Genomic DNA, 21,721 nt, shown 5'->3' with positions numbered 1-21,721 from the left:
ATAAAGAACTGAGGCACAGTTTATCTGGCTTGTTCATAGTCACACAGTGTGTAAGGGATTCAAATCCAGTACCTGGCTTCTAAACTTCCACTCTTCGGTAAAGAGTTTTCTAAACTGTGAAACACTAAAACGATTTGAATTAAAACCACAAGATAGGCATGTTTCAACATTATTTTGGAGATTCTAGGGCACATGTTTCTCAGCATAGATGTTATTGACATTTTGAGAAGACAAAATATTGTTTGGGATTGCTGTATATAAAGATGTTTACCATCTCTGTTTCATGGGTTGGGGAAACACTCTCTAGATAGCATCACCCAAAAATGCTCTCCACATTTCCCCATAGGGAGGCAGCACCACCCCAATTAGAATGACTTTTCTGTAAAAGCCCAAATAGTAAGTATTTAGGCTTCCTGGGACAAACTTAGTTGGTCTCAGTCATAACTACTAAATTCTGACATAGACTTAAATCAGTCATAGGCAATACATAAACTAATGGACATGGCTGTGCACCTAACTATTCTGACCCCATTTTATACATGGGAACCCTGATGCACAGAGTTAAGAAATTTGCCTTAAGTAATTTAATTAGTAAGTGGTTGTGTGGATTCAACCCAAAGGCAGAGTGATTCCAGAGCCTGTGCTCTTACTCAGGATACAGCTGAGTTCATCGATTTTAGATGTATTTCTTCTAGGAGAAGCCATAGTAAATGCCTCAGAGTACTTCTCACACTCTAGATTCTTGCCCTCTTCCTCTGTCTAGTGTTGGTCACTCTTTCCTATAGTAAGGGTGCCCCAGGAGTTGCTTCCATGACAGACTGCCCTACCAAGGATATGTATACTTTATGTGTATGTTCTCCCCAAGCAGGACTCTCTTGGTTGGCTGTGACACACAGCTATCCACAAAACCCTCCAATATAAAAGATTCTACTAAACTGACAACTAGAACAGTTACTCAGTGTGGTGTGACTGTTTTTTTCTTATCCCCCAAGGTCTTATTTTAGAGGTCCCAAGGCCACCACTGCTCACTGAGGCAAGCAGAAACAGAAAGCTCTTAGCACATGGTGTGGTACGTGAAAGAGCCCTATAATATAACTAACAATCATATAAAATACAGAGGAGTAGGTGGATACTTCTGGTCCGGGGCTGAATGTGTGTGTAAATCCAGAAGACCCACCGAGGCTGACAACTCCCAAGTCAATCCACGTAGTGCAGGAGACCAAAGTTGTCAATGCTGGTTCTATTAGAGTATCTCAGTCCAGGGTTTAGAGTCCCTGTTGTGACTGGATAGAAAAAGAAAACCATAGTCAAAGATAGGCCATACTCCCATATCTATACACCCAGGAGTTATATAGATGGAGCACACTCTAGAAGACAGTTAAGATTATGGTAGAGATCAGTGAGGTCTCATGAATTTTGCTGTTATTAGGGACTAAAATACAACAATTCATTGCCAACAGCTGGAGTGTGGGTCAGGCTGCAGTTCTTTTTCCATAGTAGGCAGGTAGGAAATTTAGCAATAGCAAAAGAGAGCAGGCTACCAAAGTCAGGAAAAACAAAAATATACTCACTTCATAATGCTTCTAAGGGAAAATTAAAATACACTGGTTCCGGGGCGCCTGGGTGGCTCAGTCGGTTGAGCGGCCGACTTCGGCTCAGGTCATGATCTCACGGTCTGTGAGTTCAAGCCCCGTGTCGGGTTCTGTGCTGACAGCTCGGAGCCTGGAGCTTGTTTCGGATTCTGTGTCTCCCTCTCTCTGACCCACCCCCGTTCATTCTCTGTCTCTCTCTGTCTCAAAAATAAATAAACGTTAAAAAAAATTTTTTTTTAAATACACTGGTTCCAACATTTTCTGGTTCCTGAGGGACATGCTTCCTCTACAGATTCTAAACATATTAATATAAACTAGGGATAGACATTTTATTTATTTTTTAAAAATTTTTAATGTTTATTTACTTTCGAAGGAGAGAGAGACAGAGTGTGAGTGGGGGGGAGGGCAGAGAGAGAGGGAGACACAGAATCTGAAGCAGGCTCCAGGCTCTGAGCTGTCAGCACAGAGCCTGATGCGGGGCTCGAACCCACAAACCGCGAGGTCATGACCTGAGCCAAAGTCAGACGCTCAACCGACTGAGCCACCCAGGCGCCCCCGGGAAAGACATTTTAAATAAGTTTCCCAATCAGTTGTGTTTAACAAACTGATAAACTATTTTATTTTCCAATAGTAATTTGATAGAATTGACTTGTTTTTACACTGTGTTAACAAAGCCTAAAAACTAGGATAGAATTAAAGATAACTCTTAAGAGCTTATAGATGGGAGAAAATTCAAGATGGCTTCATAGGAAGAACCTGAGAGCACCTCCTCCCACAGATAACTATGGAGGAATTTGGAATAATTTCCTCAGAAAAAAACCTGAAAATGGATAAACGGCCTCCAAAATTAGAGACAGAAAGGCAGCACTGACATGGGTAAGAGTGACAGAGACAAGTTCTCACCAAAAAAAGAAAAAGCCCAACCCAGGTGCAGTGATCTATAACTGAGAGGGATCTCAAGAACACAGAACGCCTCCCTTAGGCATTTCAACTCTTAGGTCCTTCACAGGAGAGACAACACTCTAAAAAGCCAGATTTTGACAACTAACAGGGATTATAACCAGAAAAATCATAGTTTTAGGGAATGGAGAACCCACTCTTAAAGGGCTTGTGTGCAGTCTAACTGGCCCTAGGAACCAGCAATAAAATGCTAGTTGGAAAAATGCCTAGAACATAGGTGTTAGTCCAGGAACATCTGCCAGTCAGGTGGAAAACTGCTGAGACACTGGGGATGGAAACACTGTCAAGCACCACTTTTGTGGTCATATTCTACCATGCTCAGCCAAAGCCGCTACTACTCATACTCGAAGGTGCTAATGTTGGTAGGGCTGCCTGCTGACAACCCTGCCAACAACTGCAGCAGCACCCGTAGTACCCCAGAAGGATGGGTGGGCCTAGGAAAGCCCCACCCACCACAGCAGCCCCAACCAGCTGGTGGTGGCAGAGGGTGAGGAGCGGAATGTGAGAGCCCTGCCCACTACTGAAGCCCAGGACAGCGTGGTCAAGGGAAAAGCCCCACACACTACAGCAACCCCAGCCAGCTGAGCCACAAAGAGAAATCTAACCAGCTGCAGTGACCTAGCCAGCTGGGCCAAGGGAAGAGTCCCAACCACCACCATCATGCCAGGCTGGCACACAAACTAACACAGGAAATGTCCCCTTGAGCACCTGATTCTCGTGGCCAAGGGAGAGTGTACTTCTGGGGCCCACAGGACATTTCCTACACAAGGAAACCCCTTCAAGACCAGAGAGGTAGCCAGTTTGCTGAATACATAGAAATAGAGACAGAGAATCAAGCAAAATGAAGAGACAGAGAAATGTATTCCAAAAAAAGAACAACAACAAAAACGCAGAAAAAGATCTTAATGAAATGGAGGTAAATAACTGACGTGATAAAGAATTCAAAATAATAGTCATATAGATACAGAACTCAGGAGAAGAAACTGATGAACACAGTGAGAACTTCAACAAAGAGAGAGACAATATAAAAAACTACCAATCACAGCTAAAGAATACAAGAGCTAAAATGAAAAAATATACTAGAGGGAATCAACAGCAAATCAGATACAGAAAAGCAGATCAGTGACCTGGCAACAGATAGTAGAAACTACCCAATCAGAATCAAGAAAATCAGCAAAAAGAAAAAAAAGTATTTGAAAAAACAAGAGTTTTGAGGGCTATCAGGGACAACATCAAGCTTGCTAACATTGACGTTATAGGAATCCCAGAAGAAAAAGAGAAAGGGGCAAAAAACTTACTTGAAGAAATAATGTCTGAAAACTTCTCTAACTTGTGGAAGAAAACAGATACCTAGGTCCAGGTAACATGGAGTTCCAAACTAGATTAACCCAAAGACAGCAACTTCAAGACACATAATTAAAATGTCAAAAATTAAAGATAAGAGAGAATCTTAAAAACAGTAAGAGAGAAAAACAACTAGTTATATACAAGGGAGCTCACATAGGCTACCCCCTGATTTTTCAGCAAAAGCTCTGCAAGCCAGAAAGGAGTGGCATGATATCTTCAAAGTGCTGAAAGGAAAAAACGTAAAACCAAGAATATTCTACCTGGCAAAGTTTAAACTTGAAGGAAAATGAAAGAGTATCCCAGACAAGCAAAAGGTAAAGGATTTCATCACCACTAAAACAGCCTTACAGGAAATGCTAAATTAAAGCAGAAAAAGTCATAACTAAAAATAAGAAAATATATGAAAGTAAAAGAAGTCTCTCTGGGAAAGGCAATTATGTAATAAATGTACTGAACCATTCACTTATGAAGCTCATACAAAGTTTAAAAACAAAAGTACTGGGGCACCTGGGTGGCTCAGTTGGTTGAGCATCTGACTCATGATTTTGGTTCAGGTCATCATCTCATGGTTCATGGTTTACGATTCATGGGTTTGAGCCGTGAGTCAGTGACAGTGTGGTTCCTGCTTGGGATTCTCTCTGTCCCTATCTCTCTGCCCCTTTCCCATCTTCAAAATAAATAAGTAAACTTAAAAAAAAAAACCCACAAAATTACTAAAACCAACGATAACTATAATAATTAGGTAAGGGATATATAAAATAAAAAGATGTAAAATATGATGTCAAAAAAAGGGGGGTTAGTAAAAATGTGCTTTTAGAATGTAAATGAACTTGAGTGACTGTCAACTTAAACTAGGTTGCCATATATATGTATATATATATGCTATCATATATCAATTTCATGATAAACACAAACCAGAAACCTACAATAGATACACAAAGAAATATAGCAAAAGGAATCTAAACATTATACTAAAAAAAAGCATCAAACTGCAAGAGAAGGAACAAAAGGAACTACAAAAATAGCCAGAAAAAATTAACAAATTGAATAAGTATATATCTATCAATAATTACTTTAAATGTAAATGGACTAAATTCTCCAATCAGAAGTCATAGGATGGCTGAAGGGATAAAACAAAATAACAACAACACCAAAATAAAAAAAAAAAACAAAACAAAAGACCAAATCTAAATGATGCCTACAAGAGATTCACTTCAGATCTAAATATACACACATACTGAAAGTGAAGGGATGGAAAAAGATATTTCATGCAAATACAAACAAAAAGAAAGCTGGTTAGCAATAATTATAATAGAGTTTAAAACACTGCAACAAAAGAGAGAGAGAAGTACATTATCTAATGACAAAAGGATCAATCCAACAAAAAGATATAACAATTGTAAATATCTCTACTCTCAAAATAGAGCACCTAAATATGTAAAACAAATATTAAGAGACATAAAAACAGAAATTGATAGTAATACAATAGTAGGGGTGAGTTTAACACTACCTTACATTATTGGATAGATCATCCAGACAGAAAATAAGCAAGGAAACATTGGCCTTAAATGACACAGCACACCAGATGGAATATAATATTCCATCCCAAAACAGCAGAATACACATTCTTTTCATGTACACATTTCAAAATGCAACAATTTCCAGAGTGGACCACATGTTAGGCCATAAAAAAAGTCTCAATAAATATAACAAGATTGAAATCATATCAAGCTGCTTTTCAGACCACAATAGGATAAAATTAGAAATCAATTACAAAAAGAAAATTGGAAAAAACCAAAAACATGTAAAGACTAAACAACAAGCTATTAAACAATCAATGGGTTAATGAAGATAAGGGGAAATGTAAAAATACTTTGAGACAAATCAAGTGGAAGCACAATGTTCCAAAATCTAAGGGATATAGCAAAAGCAGTTCTAAGAGGGAAGTTCACAGAGATATAAGCTTACTCCAAAAGACAAGAAAAATCTCAAACAACCTAACTTTATACCTAAAGGAATATAGAAAAAGAAAAGCAAACAAAGACATAAATTATCAGAAGGAATGAAGCAATAAAGTTCAGAGAGGCAATAAATTAAATGCAGGAAAAAGAAAAGATCAATGAAACTAAGAGCTGATTCTTTGAAAAGATAAAACTGATAAACTTTTCCAGACTCCTCAAGAAAAAAAGAGGCCCCAAATAAAGTCAGAAACAAAAGAGAAATTACAGCATATACCACAGAAATATGAATGATCATGATACTACTGTGAACAATTATACACCAACTAACTGGACAACCTAGAAGAAATGGATAAATTCCTAGATATGTACAATCTTCTAAGATTGAATCATGATAAAAAATAGAAAACCTAAGTAAACTAATCACTAACAATAAAATTGAATCAGTATTCAAAAAAATCCCAACAAATAAAAGTCCAGGATCACAGGGCTTCACCTGTGAATTGTACCAAAAATTTAAGAGTTAATAAGATGAACATAAGGGAAGGCAGACAAAAATAATATAAAAACAAGGAGGGGGACAAAACATAAGAGACTCTTAAATACAGAGACAAACTGAGGGTTACTGGAGGGACTGGGGATAGAGGTTTGGTCTAAATGGGTAAGGGGCATTAAGGAAGACACTTGTTGGGATGAGCACTGGGTGTTACACACAGGGGATGAATCACTGGAATCTACTCCTGAATTCATTATGCTAACTAACTTGGATGTAAATAAATTAATTAATTAAATTAAAAAAAAAACAAATAAACAAGAGTTAATACCTATCCTTTTCAAATTATTGCAAAAAATTGAAAAGAATACTTCCAAACTAATTTTATAAGACTAGCACTACCCCGATACCAAACAAGACAAAAAGACTTACAAAAAAAGGCCAATATCCCCAATGAACGTAGATGAAAAAATCCTCAACAAAATATTATCACACCGAATTCAGCAATACATTAAAAGGATCATACACCGTGATCCAATGAAATTTATTCCAGGGATGTGAGGATGGTTTAACATTAGTGAATCAATCAATGTGATAAAAACATTAATAAAATGCAAGATAAAAATCATATCATCTTAATAGCTGCAGAAAGAGCATTTAACAAAACTCAACACCCATATGATAAAAACCTTCAACAAAGTGGGTATAGAGGGAATATACCTCAACATAATAAAGGCCATATGTGGTAAACTCAAAGCTAACATAATACTCAATGTTGGAAAGTTGAAAACCTTTCCTCTAAGAACAGGAAAAAGACAAGGATGCCACTTTAATTCAACATAGTATTGGAGGTCCTAGCCATAGAATTTAGGCAAGAAACAAAAATGAAAGGCATAAAAATTGAAAAGGAAGAAGTAAAACTGGCACTATTGGCCGATGATTTAATGCTATATATAAAAAAGTTGGAAAGACTCTTAGAATTAACTACTAGAATTATTAGAATTAACAAATGGATTCAGTAAAGTTGCAGGATAAAAAACACACAGAAATCTCTTGTGTTTCTATACACTTATAACAAACTATAAGAGAAGAAATCAATCCCATTTACAACTGCATCAAAAAGAATAAAATACTTAGGAATAAATTTAAACAAAGAGGCAAAAGACCTGTACTCTGAAAACTATAAGACAGTGATGAAAGAAACTGAAAAGAACATAAATAAATGGAAAAATATATCATGCTTATGGATTAGAAGGAGATTATTGTTAAAATGTCCACACTACCCAAAGCAATCTACAGATTCAAGGGAATCTCTGTTAAAATACCAATGGCATTTTTCACAGAACAAGAACAAATAATCTTAAAATTTTTATGTAACCACAAAAGACTCTACGTAGCCAAAGCAATGTTGAGAAAGAAGAATGAATCTGTAGGTACCATGCTCCTTAATTCAAACTATACTACAAAGCTATAGTAATCAAAACAGTATACTACTGGCAAAAAAAGAGACACAAACATTAATGGAAAAGAATTGACATACCAGAAATTAACCCATGCTTATATGGTCAATTAGTCTATGACAAAGGAGACAAGAATACAGTGGGGAAAGGAGAGTCTCTTCAACAAATGGTGGTGGGAAAATGGGACAACTACAAGCAAATCAATGAAACTGGACCACTTTCTAACACCATATATAAAAATAAACCCAAAATGGATAAAAGACTTAAGTGTAAGACATGAAACCATAAAACTAGAAGAAAACATAGGCAGTAAGCTCTCTGACATCTGTCTTAGCAATATTTTTTTTTGGATCAGTCTCTTCAGACAAGGACAGCAAAAACAAAAATTTTTAAATGGCACTACATCAAACTAAAACCAACAGAGCAAGAATGCAACCTGCAATGGGAGAAGATATTTGAAAATAGTATCTCCAATAAGGAATATCCAAAACATTAAAAAAAAACCCTCAAAACTCACTATAAAAAAAACAAAACTCTTTAAGAAATGTGAAGAGGACCTGAATAGATATTTTTCCAAACACATACAGATGGTCAACAGACATATGAAAAGATACTCAACATCACTATCATCAGAGAAATCCAAGTCAAAACCACAATGAGATGTCACCTCACACCTGTCAAAATGGCTACTATCAAAGAGACCAGAAATACCAAATGTTGACAAGGATGTGTTGAAAAGAGAATCCTTTTGCAATGTTGGTGGGAATGTAAAGTGGTGTGGTCACTATGAAAAGTAGTAGAGAAGTTCCTTAAAATATTGAAAATAGAGGGGCGCCTGGGTGGTTGGTTAAGTGTCTGACATCGGCACAGGTCATGATCTCACAGTTCGTGAATTCGAGCCCTGCATCAGGCCCTGTGCTGACAGCTCAGAGCCTGGAGCCTGTTTCAGATACTGTGTCTCCCCCTCTCTCTGCCCTTTCCCTGCTAACACTGTCTCTCTTCCTCAAAATAAGTAAACATTAAAAAAAAATTGAAAATATAACTACTATATGATCTATCATCAATTCCACTTCTGGGTATTATCTGGAAAAAAATGAAAACACTAACCTGAAAATTATGCACCCCCATGTTTACTACAGTATTATTTACAACAGCCAAGATATGGAAGCAACCTAAGTGTTCAGAGATAGATCAAATGGATAAAGATGTGGTATGTATATATACAATGGAACATTACTCAGCCATTAAAAAAACAAAATCTTTCCATTTGCGACAAGATGGATAGACCTAGAGGTATTATGCTAAGTGAAGTAAGTCAGAGAAAGACAAATATCATATGGTTTCACTTATCTGTGGAATATGAAAAGCAAAACAAATGAACAAAACAGAAACAGACTCATAATATAGAGAACAAACTGATGGTTGTCAGGAGGGAGGCGGGTGCAGGCTTTCCACCTGGTAAAATAACTGGTGAAATAATTGAAAGAGATTAAGAGGTGCAATCTTCCAGTTATAAAATAAATAAGCTATGGGGATGTATTGTACAGCAGAGGGAATATAGTCAACAATATTGTAATAACAATATTGTATGGTAATAGGTGGTAACTAGACTCAGCCTGATGATTTTGTAATGTACATAAATATGAAATCAATATATTGTACACCTGAAACTAATATAATGCCAATCATACTTCAAAAAAGAAACTTATAGATTTGAAATAAAATAGTACTTGAGATAAAAAAACATACATTTCAAATCTCTAATGCTTTATTCAATTAAGGTGAAATTATTAGAGAAAATGTAGTTTGAATATTATTTTTTTTCCTATCTCTGTCAAAATTTCTTATTCTCACATGAAATGATTTCTTCTTAATAAGCACCAGGCAAATATAAAAAGGCTGTGATAGATAAATTATGTTGCTTACGATCATTAATTACTAACAGCTCAATTATACTGTTAGGTGCCTACAATTCTCATGAAGCTTCAAAAATCCTTATCTTGGATTCTATTATGTATACAATTCATTTAAATTACATTAATTATACAGATATTTAAATGAAGCAGAGATCGTGCTTCCAATTTTCACAAGTAGAGACAATGATCAAAATATTTATGTACATATTACATATTTTGTTCTGTTGACAGTCATAAAATAATTCATTTACTCAGTACAATATTAGCACCTTTTCCATGGAATAAAAAAGGCAAACCTAATTTTTCATGTTTGGATTTCTTTAAATTATTTACATTAATTTTAGAGAGTTCTTTTTTTCTTTTTTTAAATATCTAGTCCAATTTGGTCAACATTTTTCAGGAAATAAAATGTTCAAACTATTTTTAACATTAATGAATGATACCTGTAAAATGGTTTTAAAATTATGCTGAGTGCCTCATTTGTAAGTCTAAACTCTAGAGCCTGACTCCTTGATTTCAATCCAAAGATACCTGGACAAGTGACATTAACAGTATATCTCAGTTTACCCCTCTGTACAATGGGAACAACAACATTTTCTAGTACAGATTTAATGAGTGATATGTCATATGTTTAAAACAATGCCTAAGACATAGTGCTATTTAAGTATTTTGTTATTAATATATTCCTTCTTGGAAGGAGTTCAACTTAATATGAAAATTAATGAAAACCAAGTTCACCTGTATAAAATGAGTAATGACAGTTTTTATCTTTAAAACTCCATGAAAATAGTAGAAAGTACCTTGTAGGCTAAACTTTAAAATTCTAATTACTGACCTAAGGAGAACTGCCCCTTGTCACATGACTGAACAGTGTAGCAGTGAAAAATCTCTTTGTCCTTCAAGTTGTTATTAAAACCTATATGACCAATGACCTAACTCTGACCATATGGGAATGTATAGAGAAATTAAGACAACCATAAATAATAAGTTTTTAGATCCACCGAAGGTTGGGGCTAGGATATGAGGAGAATCCCAGGCAGACAATGATGAAGATATGCAAATTAAACCCATGTCTAATCTCTCAGATAATTCCATCTTTCTCTCCACTCTTCTTTCTTGCTTTATAATAAACCACCTCCCAGGACTGGTCAGGGCATATTGAACCCAACACTCCAAGAAAACCCATATGAAAGAAAACAAGGATCCCAGTAGGAGGTTTCTATGGAAAATGAAATGTCCTTGCTTTCTTTTCATTGAAGAAAATCAGAATGATCCCATTCCAAACTCAATATATTTTCTTCATGTATGACAAACTCTTATCCAGGAGTTCTGACTATAATAAAACAGTGGGCTTCTGGAAGACATTCAGTGAACAGGTACTTGCTTGTTAGAAATTCTATTCCCTTATAGCAGAGAGTCTTTTAGGATATATATCTTCTTAGGGTGTTTTAGGATTAAGACATTGGATTTATAAATTTTTTTTTTAACGTTTATTCATTTTTGAGACAGAGAGAGACAGAGCATGAATGGGGTAAGGTCAGAGAGAGAGGGAGACACAGAATCCGAAACAGGCTCCAGGCTCTGAGCCATCAGCACAGAGCCCGACGCGGGGCTCGAACTCATGGACTGCGAGATCATGACCTGAGCCGAAGTTGGACACCCAACCGACTGAGCCACCCAGGCGCCCCAAGACATTGGATTTAAAATCCATTTATGACAGCATGTCATAGTGGATGGCCTGGGGATTGGTAGAAATAGGAGTGAGGAAAAGAGAAAGAAAATATATGCAGAGGATTCATTGTTGGATTGCTAGGTTAAATGTGCCCTGGCCAGTCCTGGGGAAGTGGCATACATGAAAGAGAAAGGAGAAGGAGGAATTAACTGGACTTGGGTTATTGTGCTAGTTACTTTAAAGGTTATATTCATATACATTTTCATATTCTACCATTTTGTTCTGTATCTGTCAATCACCCAAAATTAGAGTATTTAATCTCTCTTCTTTAGCCAAATCCCCATTGAATTTTCCTAACAATTTGCTGCTTTTCTTGGGTCATTTTAACTTGATTACTTCAAATCTTATATTATTTCTAGGAATAGACTGACCTGCCTTTAATATACAGTATATTCAATTGAGCTAAATATTCTTGCTGCTGAAGTCTTCCTGGAGAATCTCTCTGCAGCTTAAAGCCACTGATATGCTGATCAGTGGGGAAAAATACTATGGAAAATATTTACTTATTAATTGCTAATTCTAGGTTTTATTTATATGCATGCATATCCTAGTAAAGCATATACATTTTTTAAATTAACATATTCAGAAAACTCACTTAATATTTTAAAACTTTACCTTGGAGTAGAACTGGTTTGACTCCACTTTCCTCTCCCATTCTCTGTCCCAATCTGCAAGAGCAGTGACAGTGAACTTTGGTGCTGGAGAGGCAGTCAGTAGAAGACAGATGCCTCAGTAAACCAGTGATAGAGTATTCAAGCCTTGAATAACTGAGTGTTGACTATAGTTTGGAAGTTACAAAAATACTAAAATGTGATTTTTCTTTTAGGTGGGAAATGAGAAAGAATGAAAGACTAGAAGAGGAAGAAAAAGCAATGCTGGAACATTTAAAACAATTTTGCACCATCCAGAACTCTTCTGTCTCAGATAACACAGAGGAACCATAATCTGCAGAAAACAGCAACAGCTTTATTTTAGGAAATAATCACATGTAATGGAGTAGGATTTTTACTACAGTCAGAATGAACCTCAGATGTGCTGTGAAGCATGAAACCAATAACTGAGTAATCTCTGAAATGAAAAGGAATACACCACATAAAGAATAAAGTGCTACACATTTTTTACTTTAAAAATAATTTCAAATGTTTTTCTTTCCTCAGTTGTTCTCTTTATATAACTGCTGCCATCTCGTGTTCCCTTTGAATTATATTTTTTTTTCTTCTTTCAGTCTTGAAGTATCTATGACAACAGACAAAATGTTTGGAAACCTTTTCCCTAAGGATTTTTAAATACAGCATTTGGATGTTAAGTTGAATGGAGTAACATAGCCCCTTGAGGGTTGTCTGAAAATTTCAATTTAGTTTTATAGCTGTAGCCCAAGTCCAGGTCTTAGTGACTTTTAAAACCCACCAATGTACCAGCCTCCTTTTCCAAAGCCACTTCCTCAGGCAGTTTATCTTAACCAGCAAAACATTCTCCTAATATATAACTTTAGTCCTATCTCTGCCTATAATGGTTTTTCAAACATCATATTTAAACTTTCAATCATATGCTTTCAGATCCTATACCCAATGTCTCCATGTTCAGGCAACTGCCTGTTATCCTCTTGGTTCAAGCCACACACTTACCATTTTCCCCAACTGGAAACCATCTTTCTCCCCAAATAACATTTAAAACTCATTCCAGCAATCCCATAGTTTCTGTTACTTCTCATTTCTATTACACTCACACACTCACACACACACACACACACACACACACACACACACACACACACACAATGGAATGTGTTCTAGAGCCCTCACATCAAGTTATAATTACTATACCCTTCCTATTAGTGCATGGTATTCGATTATAAAGACCTCAAAGGGTTTGTCATATGAAGTCTCCCTCTTTAAGGGGTTCTATAGTTTTCCCAAATACCTGCTCCAGAGTTATCCATCTAGTGGGTAATTAATACACTAATTAGTAAATAATTCAAACAGTTGTTTGAATGTCAATAAAAGAAGACAATTAGATTGTTGAGCAATCTACAGGACATCTGGGAGAAGCCTTATCTATTTTAGACTATATGACATCGAACATTATGTTTCTGATGTTCTCAGATTGTCCATGTTCCCACATTCTGTGATTTTTATAAAATATGTGTAGGCTAGATAATTTCCAAAGGAAAGTACTTATGCATTTTTTAAAAAGTAAAATCTTAGAATGCAGAGGAGGCCACCTTAGAAAATCTCTTGCATTATTTCCTACATAAAAACATATAAATGGCCATGTAGCCAGCTGTCTACCAAGTAACACATTTTATTTCTATAAAATGTACTTTGTTGGTTAGTATAATCATGAACTAAATGTTTTAAGACAATGTTGAAATAATTTCTAAAACTTCTATACAGACAATTTAGAAATGGTAAGAAATATTTATGAGAATTGAACTTTGCACCTAATCTTACCTATGAACACTAATCTTACCTATAGTAACACTGTAACAATCAACTGAAGACAACAATTTTCTTTCTTCAGCTTCATGATGTGTAAATCTGCACACTATATTTTATTAGAATAGACACTAAAAAAGAAAGTCAAAATAAAAATAAACTGAACCAATAAACTAAATAATCTTATAAAGTAAAATATTTCATATTTGGGTTCTTTGTCTTCTAATATATTTAAAGATCATCTTTTAACATTTTTTTTTTTTTTTTACTGAATCTGTACATTTCTATGGTAATGCTAAGAAGTGACTTATTTCCTCTAGAAAAAATTTCTTAATGGCTCCATTTAGAGGGAAATAAGAATAGTAAGGGGAGAAAGAGATGAGGAGGAAGGAGACAAATGTGAAAAACAGAAGAGTTTACAGATGAATTCTCTTCTATATTTGCTCAGTGAGATTACTGTAGCCAGTGGAAGGAAATTTATAATTGGGAATATTAAATGACAAAACATTGGTTTATCAGATTATTTTGACTTTATACTCAACATGTTTCTTAAAATATGAAAAGAATGGTATTTAAAAAGTTATTCTTTCTCATGTTTATTTTGCATTTGTGTAACTTAACAGCAGCAATTAAGCCTAATACTTTATTAGTCCCAATACGCTTATTGCAAAAATATTATCTTCCTTCTGTGTTCTGTTTAACTGTATTTTTATGTAATTATAAAGATGTATCTAGTTTATCGGTTACTATGTGAAAAAGTATGAATTTTTAATAAAATATAGATAATAATCTATATTTCAAGTATTTTACATTTTTGTCATCGCTACCTAATACTCTTTATAGAACTATCTACCAAGAAATATGAAAAATAAATCACTTATTTTGTCTACCAATAGGTGCTTACCCAAAGTGTTCTATTACCCCAGTTCACATATTCCTGAGTCAGAGAGAGCTTCTGGTAATTTTTAATTAGCATTTCTTATTATAAAAACTCTTTAAGATTTTTGAATGCTTTTCATTATGCTTGAAATATTTCATAATTAAAAACAAAAAAAAGCTGTATTCAGGCTTCTAAAGGAAAGAAATCTGGTCACATACTACAACAGGGATGAATATTGAGGACATTATGCTAAGTGAAATAAGACAGAAAAAGACATATACTGTATGATTCCACTTATATAGGGTAGCTAAAGTAGTCAAATTTATAGAGACAGAAGGTAGAATGCTAGTTACTTGGGGCTAGGGAAAAGAAGAGATGTTTAATGAGTACAGAGTTTCAGTTTTACAAGATAGAAAAGTTCTGGAGCTCTGTTTCACAACATTGTGAATATACTTAACACTATTCAACTATATACTTAAAAAAGGTTAAGATGGTAGGTTTTATGTTACATGTTTTTTACCACACACACTTCCCCAGAACTGCTATATGTAGAAATTCCATTGCAAAATGCCTAACAAGATGCCTGAAAGCTCTTAATTTTTATTGGGAACCACGAGACCAATATATCCAGGGTCAGTTATTATTCCACACAATGACAAAACTATCTGGTTTGCCTTTGAGAAATGTTTTCAATAGCACCATCAGTAAAGCAATAAACACTTGTTTGTCAAGAATTTACAGAATTCAAAACCTTATAAAAAACACTTTTCCTTTCAAAATATTATAATTACTTGCACACATAAAGACCTGTATTATGGGGCGCTTGGGTGGCTCAGTTTGTTAAGTGTCTGACTTCAGCTCAGGTCAAGATCTCGCAGTTTGTGAGTTCACGCCCCACATCAGGCTCTGTGCTGACAGCTTGCTCAGAGCCTGGAGGCTGCTCCGGATTCTGTCTCCCTTTCTCTCTGCCCCTCCCCCACTCACACTCTCTCTCAAAAATAAACATTAAAAATTTTTTTAAGTTAAAAAAATAGAAAAAAAGACCTGTATTACTTACCAATTACTGTACAAAATTACTGACATAATTTGGCAGCTTAAAATAATATACATTATCTCACAGTCTCTTGTGTCAACTGTTTTGTGCCTGGGCATGGTTTAGGATATAACACAGTTGCAATGAAAGTATAAGCCAGGGTTGTGGTCTCATCTGAGGCTCAACTGGGGAAGGATCCACTTCAAAGCTCACGTGGTTGTTGACAACATTCATTAGCCTGCAGACTATCAGACTAAGGACCTCAGTTACTTGCCATGTGTGTCTTCCCATAATGGCCTCCTTCTTCCTCAGAGCCAGCAAGGGGAAAAGAATCTCCTTGAAAGATTAATGTTATTGGGGCACCTGGGTGGCTAAGTTGGTTAAGCATCTGACTTCACCTCAGGTCATGATCTTGTGGTTTGTGGGTTCGAGCCCCATGTTGGGCTCTGTGCTGACAGCTCAGCCTGGAGCCTGCTTTAGATTCTCTGTGGCCCCCTCGCTCTGCCCCTCCCCTGCTCATTCTCATTCTCTCTTTCTCTCTCTCTCAAAAATAAACATTAAAAGAAAGATCAATGTTACAACTCTATGTAATGTAATCAAACACATGTAACTATGCACATTCTATCACCTTTAACAAATTCTAATGGTCAAAAGCAAAACACTCTTCCTGCCCATGCTCGGGGGAAGGGAACACACAACAGCATGGATGCCAGAAAGTGAGTTTGATGGATGGGAGTCACTCTGCAGTCTATCCACCACAAATTGGAATTTAGGCACTGAATATCCTTTATGAGGGTAACCATGTTGAGAAGTGGAAGTAGAGATGGGCTACAGATAAAGAGCCAGGACTTAATATTTACTGCCACTTATCAAGCAGCTACAGTAAACCAGGCTTTTTGCAAGACAATATATATAAAATAGCTAATTAAATTCTTTCTAAGCCCCTGTTTAGAATTTTATTGAGACTCCCACTTGAGATAATAAGAAAATGAGTTATAGAAATATGAAAAAACTGACTCAGATTTTAAATGAAAATGCACAGTGAGGTTCTAGTCAAGACGGCCATGTAAAAAGATCCTGAACTCACCTCCTCCCATGACACACTGAATCTACAGCTACATATGGAACAATTTCCTTTGGAATAAAACCCTAAAAACTAACTAAGAAACAACTACACATCAGGCAAATGAGAAAAACCACATCAAAGTGGGTAGGAAAGACTGAAACACATGCTCACCATAAAACATACCCCCGGCTTGATAACACACAGTCAAGAGGGAACTCAAAAACCACAGCTTCTTCCTAAGGAGTGAAGGGTTTGAACCTCAAATAGGGCACTTCAACTTTTAAGACCTGCAGCTAAGAGATGAGCCAAAACATCTGGCTTTGAAAAACAATGGGGCTTGCATATACAAGACCCACAAGTCTACAGTGATCTGAGAAAAGAGTCTTAACAGACTCACACACTCAAACTTAACCTGCTCCACACTGCTCAGAAGCAGCTGATCCTGACCAGACTTTATGGTAAAGAATCTCATTTGTTCATAAAAAGACAGCGCAATGCATTGTACTTGTGAGTTGTTCAAAAGCGTAGGCATTCCCCCATCCCCAAAGTGGGCACCAGCATTACACCCCACTATGTTTCTCTCCAATCTGTGGGCACCCTTTTTTTTTTCTTTCCATGGGTCCTACACCTTTACAAATCCTCAGCCTTGCTCTAGCCAATGTGTGCCATCTACACACTCTCCCTTTGCATACTATCTCCCAGAGGGGAACTTTTACACCTGTTTGGTGCCCCAATTTTTATGACTGCCACCAAAGGGATGCTCTTTCATTGCCTGACTTTGGAGGTGGGTGGGGTGAGTTGTGCTCCTGGATCACAGAAAAGAAAAAGAGAGGACTCTTGCTTTGGATTATGTCTCCCTCTCTCTCTCTGCCCCTACCCCCCTCACACTCTGTCTGTCTCTCTCAAAAATGAATCAACATTAAAAAAAAAAAAAGAAAAGAAAAAAGAGAGGAGTCAATAAACACATCAGAAATGAAAAAGGAGACATTACAACAGATATCACGCAAATACAAAGGATCTCATAAGAGACTACTATGAAAAATTACTCATGAAAAGATTTGGCAATCTAAAAGAAATGGATAAATGTCTTAAAAAAACAAAACAAGAAAAATTACTAAGGATGATTCACAAAGAAATAGAAAATGGGAACAGGCCAATTACTAGTAAGGTGATTGACTCAATAATCAAAAACCTTCCAATAAACAAAGTCCAGGACCAGACTGACTACCTGGTGAATTCTACAATCCTTCAAAGAAGAATTATTACCAATCCTTATCAAGCTCTTCCAAAAAAATAGAAGAGGAAACACTTCCAAATTCATTTTATAAGGCCAGTATTACCCTGATACCATAATCAGAGAAGGATGCCACAAAAAATTACAATCTAAATTCTCTGATGAGCATAGTAGCAAAAAATGTCAATAAAATATTAGCAAACTGAATTCAACAATACATTAGCAGGATCATACACCATGATCCAGTGGGGTTTATTCCAGGGATGCAAGGAAGGTTAAACATCTGCAAATAAATCAATGTGATATACCACATTAACAAAATGAAGGATAAAGATCATGATTTAAATAGTTACAGAAAAAAGCATTTGACAAAATTCAACATCAATTTGTGATAAAATCTGAGGGAATTCACCTCAACATAACAAAGGCCATATATGACAAGCCCACCACAAACATCATACTCAATGCTGAAAAGCTCAAAGCTTTTCTTCCGAAATCAGGAATATGACAATGATGCAACTCCTGCCACTTTTTTTTAGCATAGAATTGGAAGTCCTAACTACAGAAATTAGGCAAGGGAAAAAAAAAGCCATTCAAATCAGAAAGGAAGTAAAACTATCACTATCTGCAGATGACATAATGTTATATACAAAAAATCCTAAAGACTACCAAAAAACTTTTTGAATTAATCAACAAATTCAGTAAAGTTGCAGGATACAAAATCAATATGCAAAAATCTGTTTAATTTTTATACAATAATGAACTATCAGAAAGAGAAATTAAGAAAATAAACCCATTTTTGATCCCATCAAAAATAGTAAAATACCTAAAAATAAATTTAGCCAGAGAACTACAAGATCTGTGCACTCAGAACTCTAAGCCATTAATAAAATAAAAGACACAAATAAATGAAAAGATATTTTGTGCTAATGGATTGGAAGAAACAGCATTGTTAAAATGCCCATAACACCCAAAGCAAGCTACGGAATCAATGTAATCCTTATCAAAGTACTGATGATTATTTTCATAAAAAAATGAATAATTTGAATAGAACTGTAAAATACCCTGAATATCAAAAGCAATCTTGAGAAAGAACAACAAACCTGGAGGTATATTTCCTCATTTCAAATTCTATCACAAAGCTATAGTTATCAAAACAGTATGGTATTGGGATGCTTGGGTGGCTTAATCAGTTAAGTGTCCAACTCTTGATTTTGGCTCAGGTCTTAAACTCAGGGTTGTGAGATCCAGCCCTGCACTGGGCTCCGTGCTGGGCATAGAGCCTGCTAAAGATTCTCTCCCTTTCCCCCTCACCCACTGAAATGTGCACATGCACTTCCCCCCTACCCCCCAAACAACAACAACAACAACAACAACAACAACAACAACAACAAACGGTATGGTATTGGCAATAGAAGAGACACAAAAACCAATAGAACAGATTAGAGAGGACAGAAAGAAACCCGTGCTTATGTGCCTAATTAGTTTATAACAAAGAAGCCAACAATATACAATGGGAAATAGTCTCTTCAATAAATGGTGATAGGAAAACTGGACAGTCACATGCCAGAGCAAAACTGGACCCCTTATACTGTAAACAAGAATCAACTCAAAATGGATTAAAGCCTTATGTAAGACCCAAACCATAAAACGTCTAATAGAAAATACAGGTGGTCAGTTCCTTGACATGTCTTTGTAATGATTTTTTAAATTTGGCACCAGAAGTAAAGGCAACAAAGTAAAAAATAAACAAGTGAGACTACATCAAACTAAAAAGCTTCTGCAAAGCAAAGGAAGCCATCAAAATGAAAACGCAACCTACTGAATGGTTGATAATATTTGCATATTACATATCTGATAAGGGGCTAATATCCACAATATTTTAAAACTCATACAACTCAATAGCAGAAAATTTTTCATTGAAAAACAGAAAATCTGAATAGTTTTCCAAAGACAAACGGATTGCTAAGAAATATGTGAAAAGATGCTCAACATCAGTAATCATCAGGAAAATGCAAATCAAAATCACAATGACATATAACATCACATCTGTTAGAATGCCCACTATCAAAAAAGTTTTAACAGACCAGAAACAACAAGTATTGGTGAGGGTGTCGAGAAAAGGGAACCCCTATGCACTGTTGGTGGGAATATAAATTGGTGCTGCTACTATGGAAAACAGTATGGAATTTCTTCAAGTGATTAAAAATAGGAATACCATAAGATCCAGCAATTCCACTTCTGGATATTTATCTGAGGAAAATTAAAGCACTAACAACAGCAAAAAATTGAGTCCCATATTCATTCCAGCATTATTTACAATAGCCAAGACATTGAAACAATCTTTAAGTGTCCAGTGATTAATAGATGAAGAAAATGCATGCATGTGTGCGCACACACACAGGAATATTATTCAGCCAAAAAAGGAGTGAAATTGTGTCATTTGTGACAACATGGATGATCTTTTTCTCAGATGGAGAAACACACAAATACTGTATATCACTTTTATGTGGAATCTAAACCAAAACCAAAGAAACAATACACAAGCTCCTGGATACAGAAAACAATTGGTGATTGTAGAAATGGGACCAGATGGGCAAAATGGGTGAAGGGGCTCAGGAGGCACAAGCATCAAGTTATAAAATCAGACATGGGGTTGTAATGTACAATTGATGACTATATATAAAAATATTGTACTTCATACTGTAAGTTGCTGAGAGTAAATCTTAAAAATTCTCATCACAAGAAAAAAATTAACTATGTATGGTGAAGGATGTTAACTAGACTTTTTGTGGTAATCATCTCAGTATATACAAATATCAAATTATGTTGTGCACCTGAAACTAAAATGATGTTCTATGTCATTTAGATGTCAATTTAAAAAAAGAGATGCACAGCAAAGCCCAGACTTCAACACACTATCTCTAACCTAACCAGGTAGTATTGATAAGTGGAATATAACAAATAAAAAACCAGAATACCAGAGCTGGGGTCAAAAGTAAAATTAACAGACCAGAAATGAAGAGAGATTCAAGCTGGCCCAAAGTGCACACCTGATACTTTCTTCCAACATACAGCTAGATAAAAGTTCAGATACACTCCCTCAAAGAAAAGTTCAAAAACAAATAAAATGCATTTAAGGGCTCTGGAAATGGCCCATGTACAAACATCAAATAAAAAAAATTATCTATTCCAGAAAAACCCGTGAAAATTTGGTAGGAAAAGCTATAGCATGTGGTACCTGAACCAAAACCGCCCCTTTCTTAACTGTTCCCAGTGAGGCAGAGACTCCATCTCAGAAGGTTGCAGCAAAGACCCGGACCCTCCCAATCTGAAGACTTTCTTCCTGAGAAGAGCAGGATTTCAACATTTGTCATCCTGCCTGGTGCTGAGGCTAAATCTCTGGCAAATGCAGTCAAGAGGTGGGGGCTCTCACCTTCTGCTCAGCTCCCACTCATGGAATGGAAGCTCTATCTTAGGTGTGGTACTTTAAAAATACTGGAACCCAGATCATCTTTTCCCTACTCATGAGACAGTGGTTCCACTAAGAAAAAATGTGATGTCCAATTTACTAATCTTTTCTGATTCATACTTTTTGCAACTTAGGTTTTTGCC

General features: G+C 35.9%; 1 protein-coding gene across 1 annotated transcript in view; it reads left to right on the top strand.

The window, feature by feature from the left end:
* The window catches only part of KIAA0825 (KIAA0825 ortholog), a 385,194-nt gene extending 372,603 nt beyond the window's left edge, over window positions 1-12,591 (top strand). Inside the window, exon 20 of the mRNA XM_049648593.1 lies at window positions 12,285-12,591. Coding sequence (XP_049504550.1) covers window positions 12,285-12,402 — 118 coding nt within the window. The 3' untranslated portion in view covers window positions 12,403-12,591. The remainder of the gene's footprint in view (window positions 1-12,284) is intronic.
* The last annotated feature ends 9,130 nt before the right edge of the window (window positions 12,592-21,721 follow it).

The sequence above is a fragment of the Panthera uncia genome, assembly GCF_023721935.1.
Source record: "Panthera uncia isolate 11264 chromosome A1 unlocalized genomic scaffold, Puncia_PCG_1.0 HiC_scaffold_17, whole genome shotgun sequence".
NCBI classification, from domain to species: domain Eukaryota; kingdom Metazoa; phylum Chordata; class Mammalia; order Carnivora; family Felidae; genus Panthera; species Panthera uncia.
This window is presented reverse-complemented; position numbering and strand designations above follow the sequence as displayed.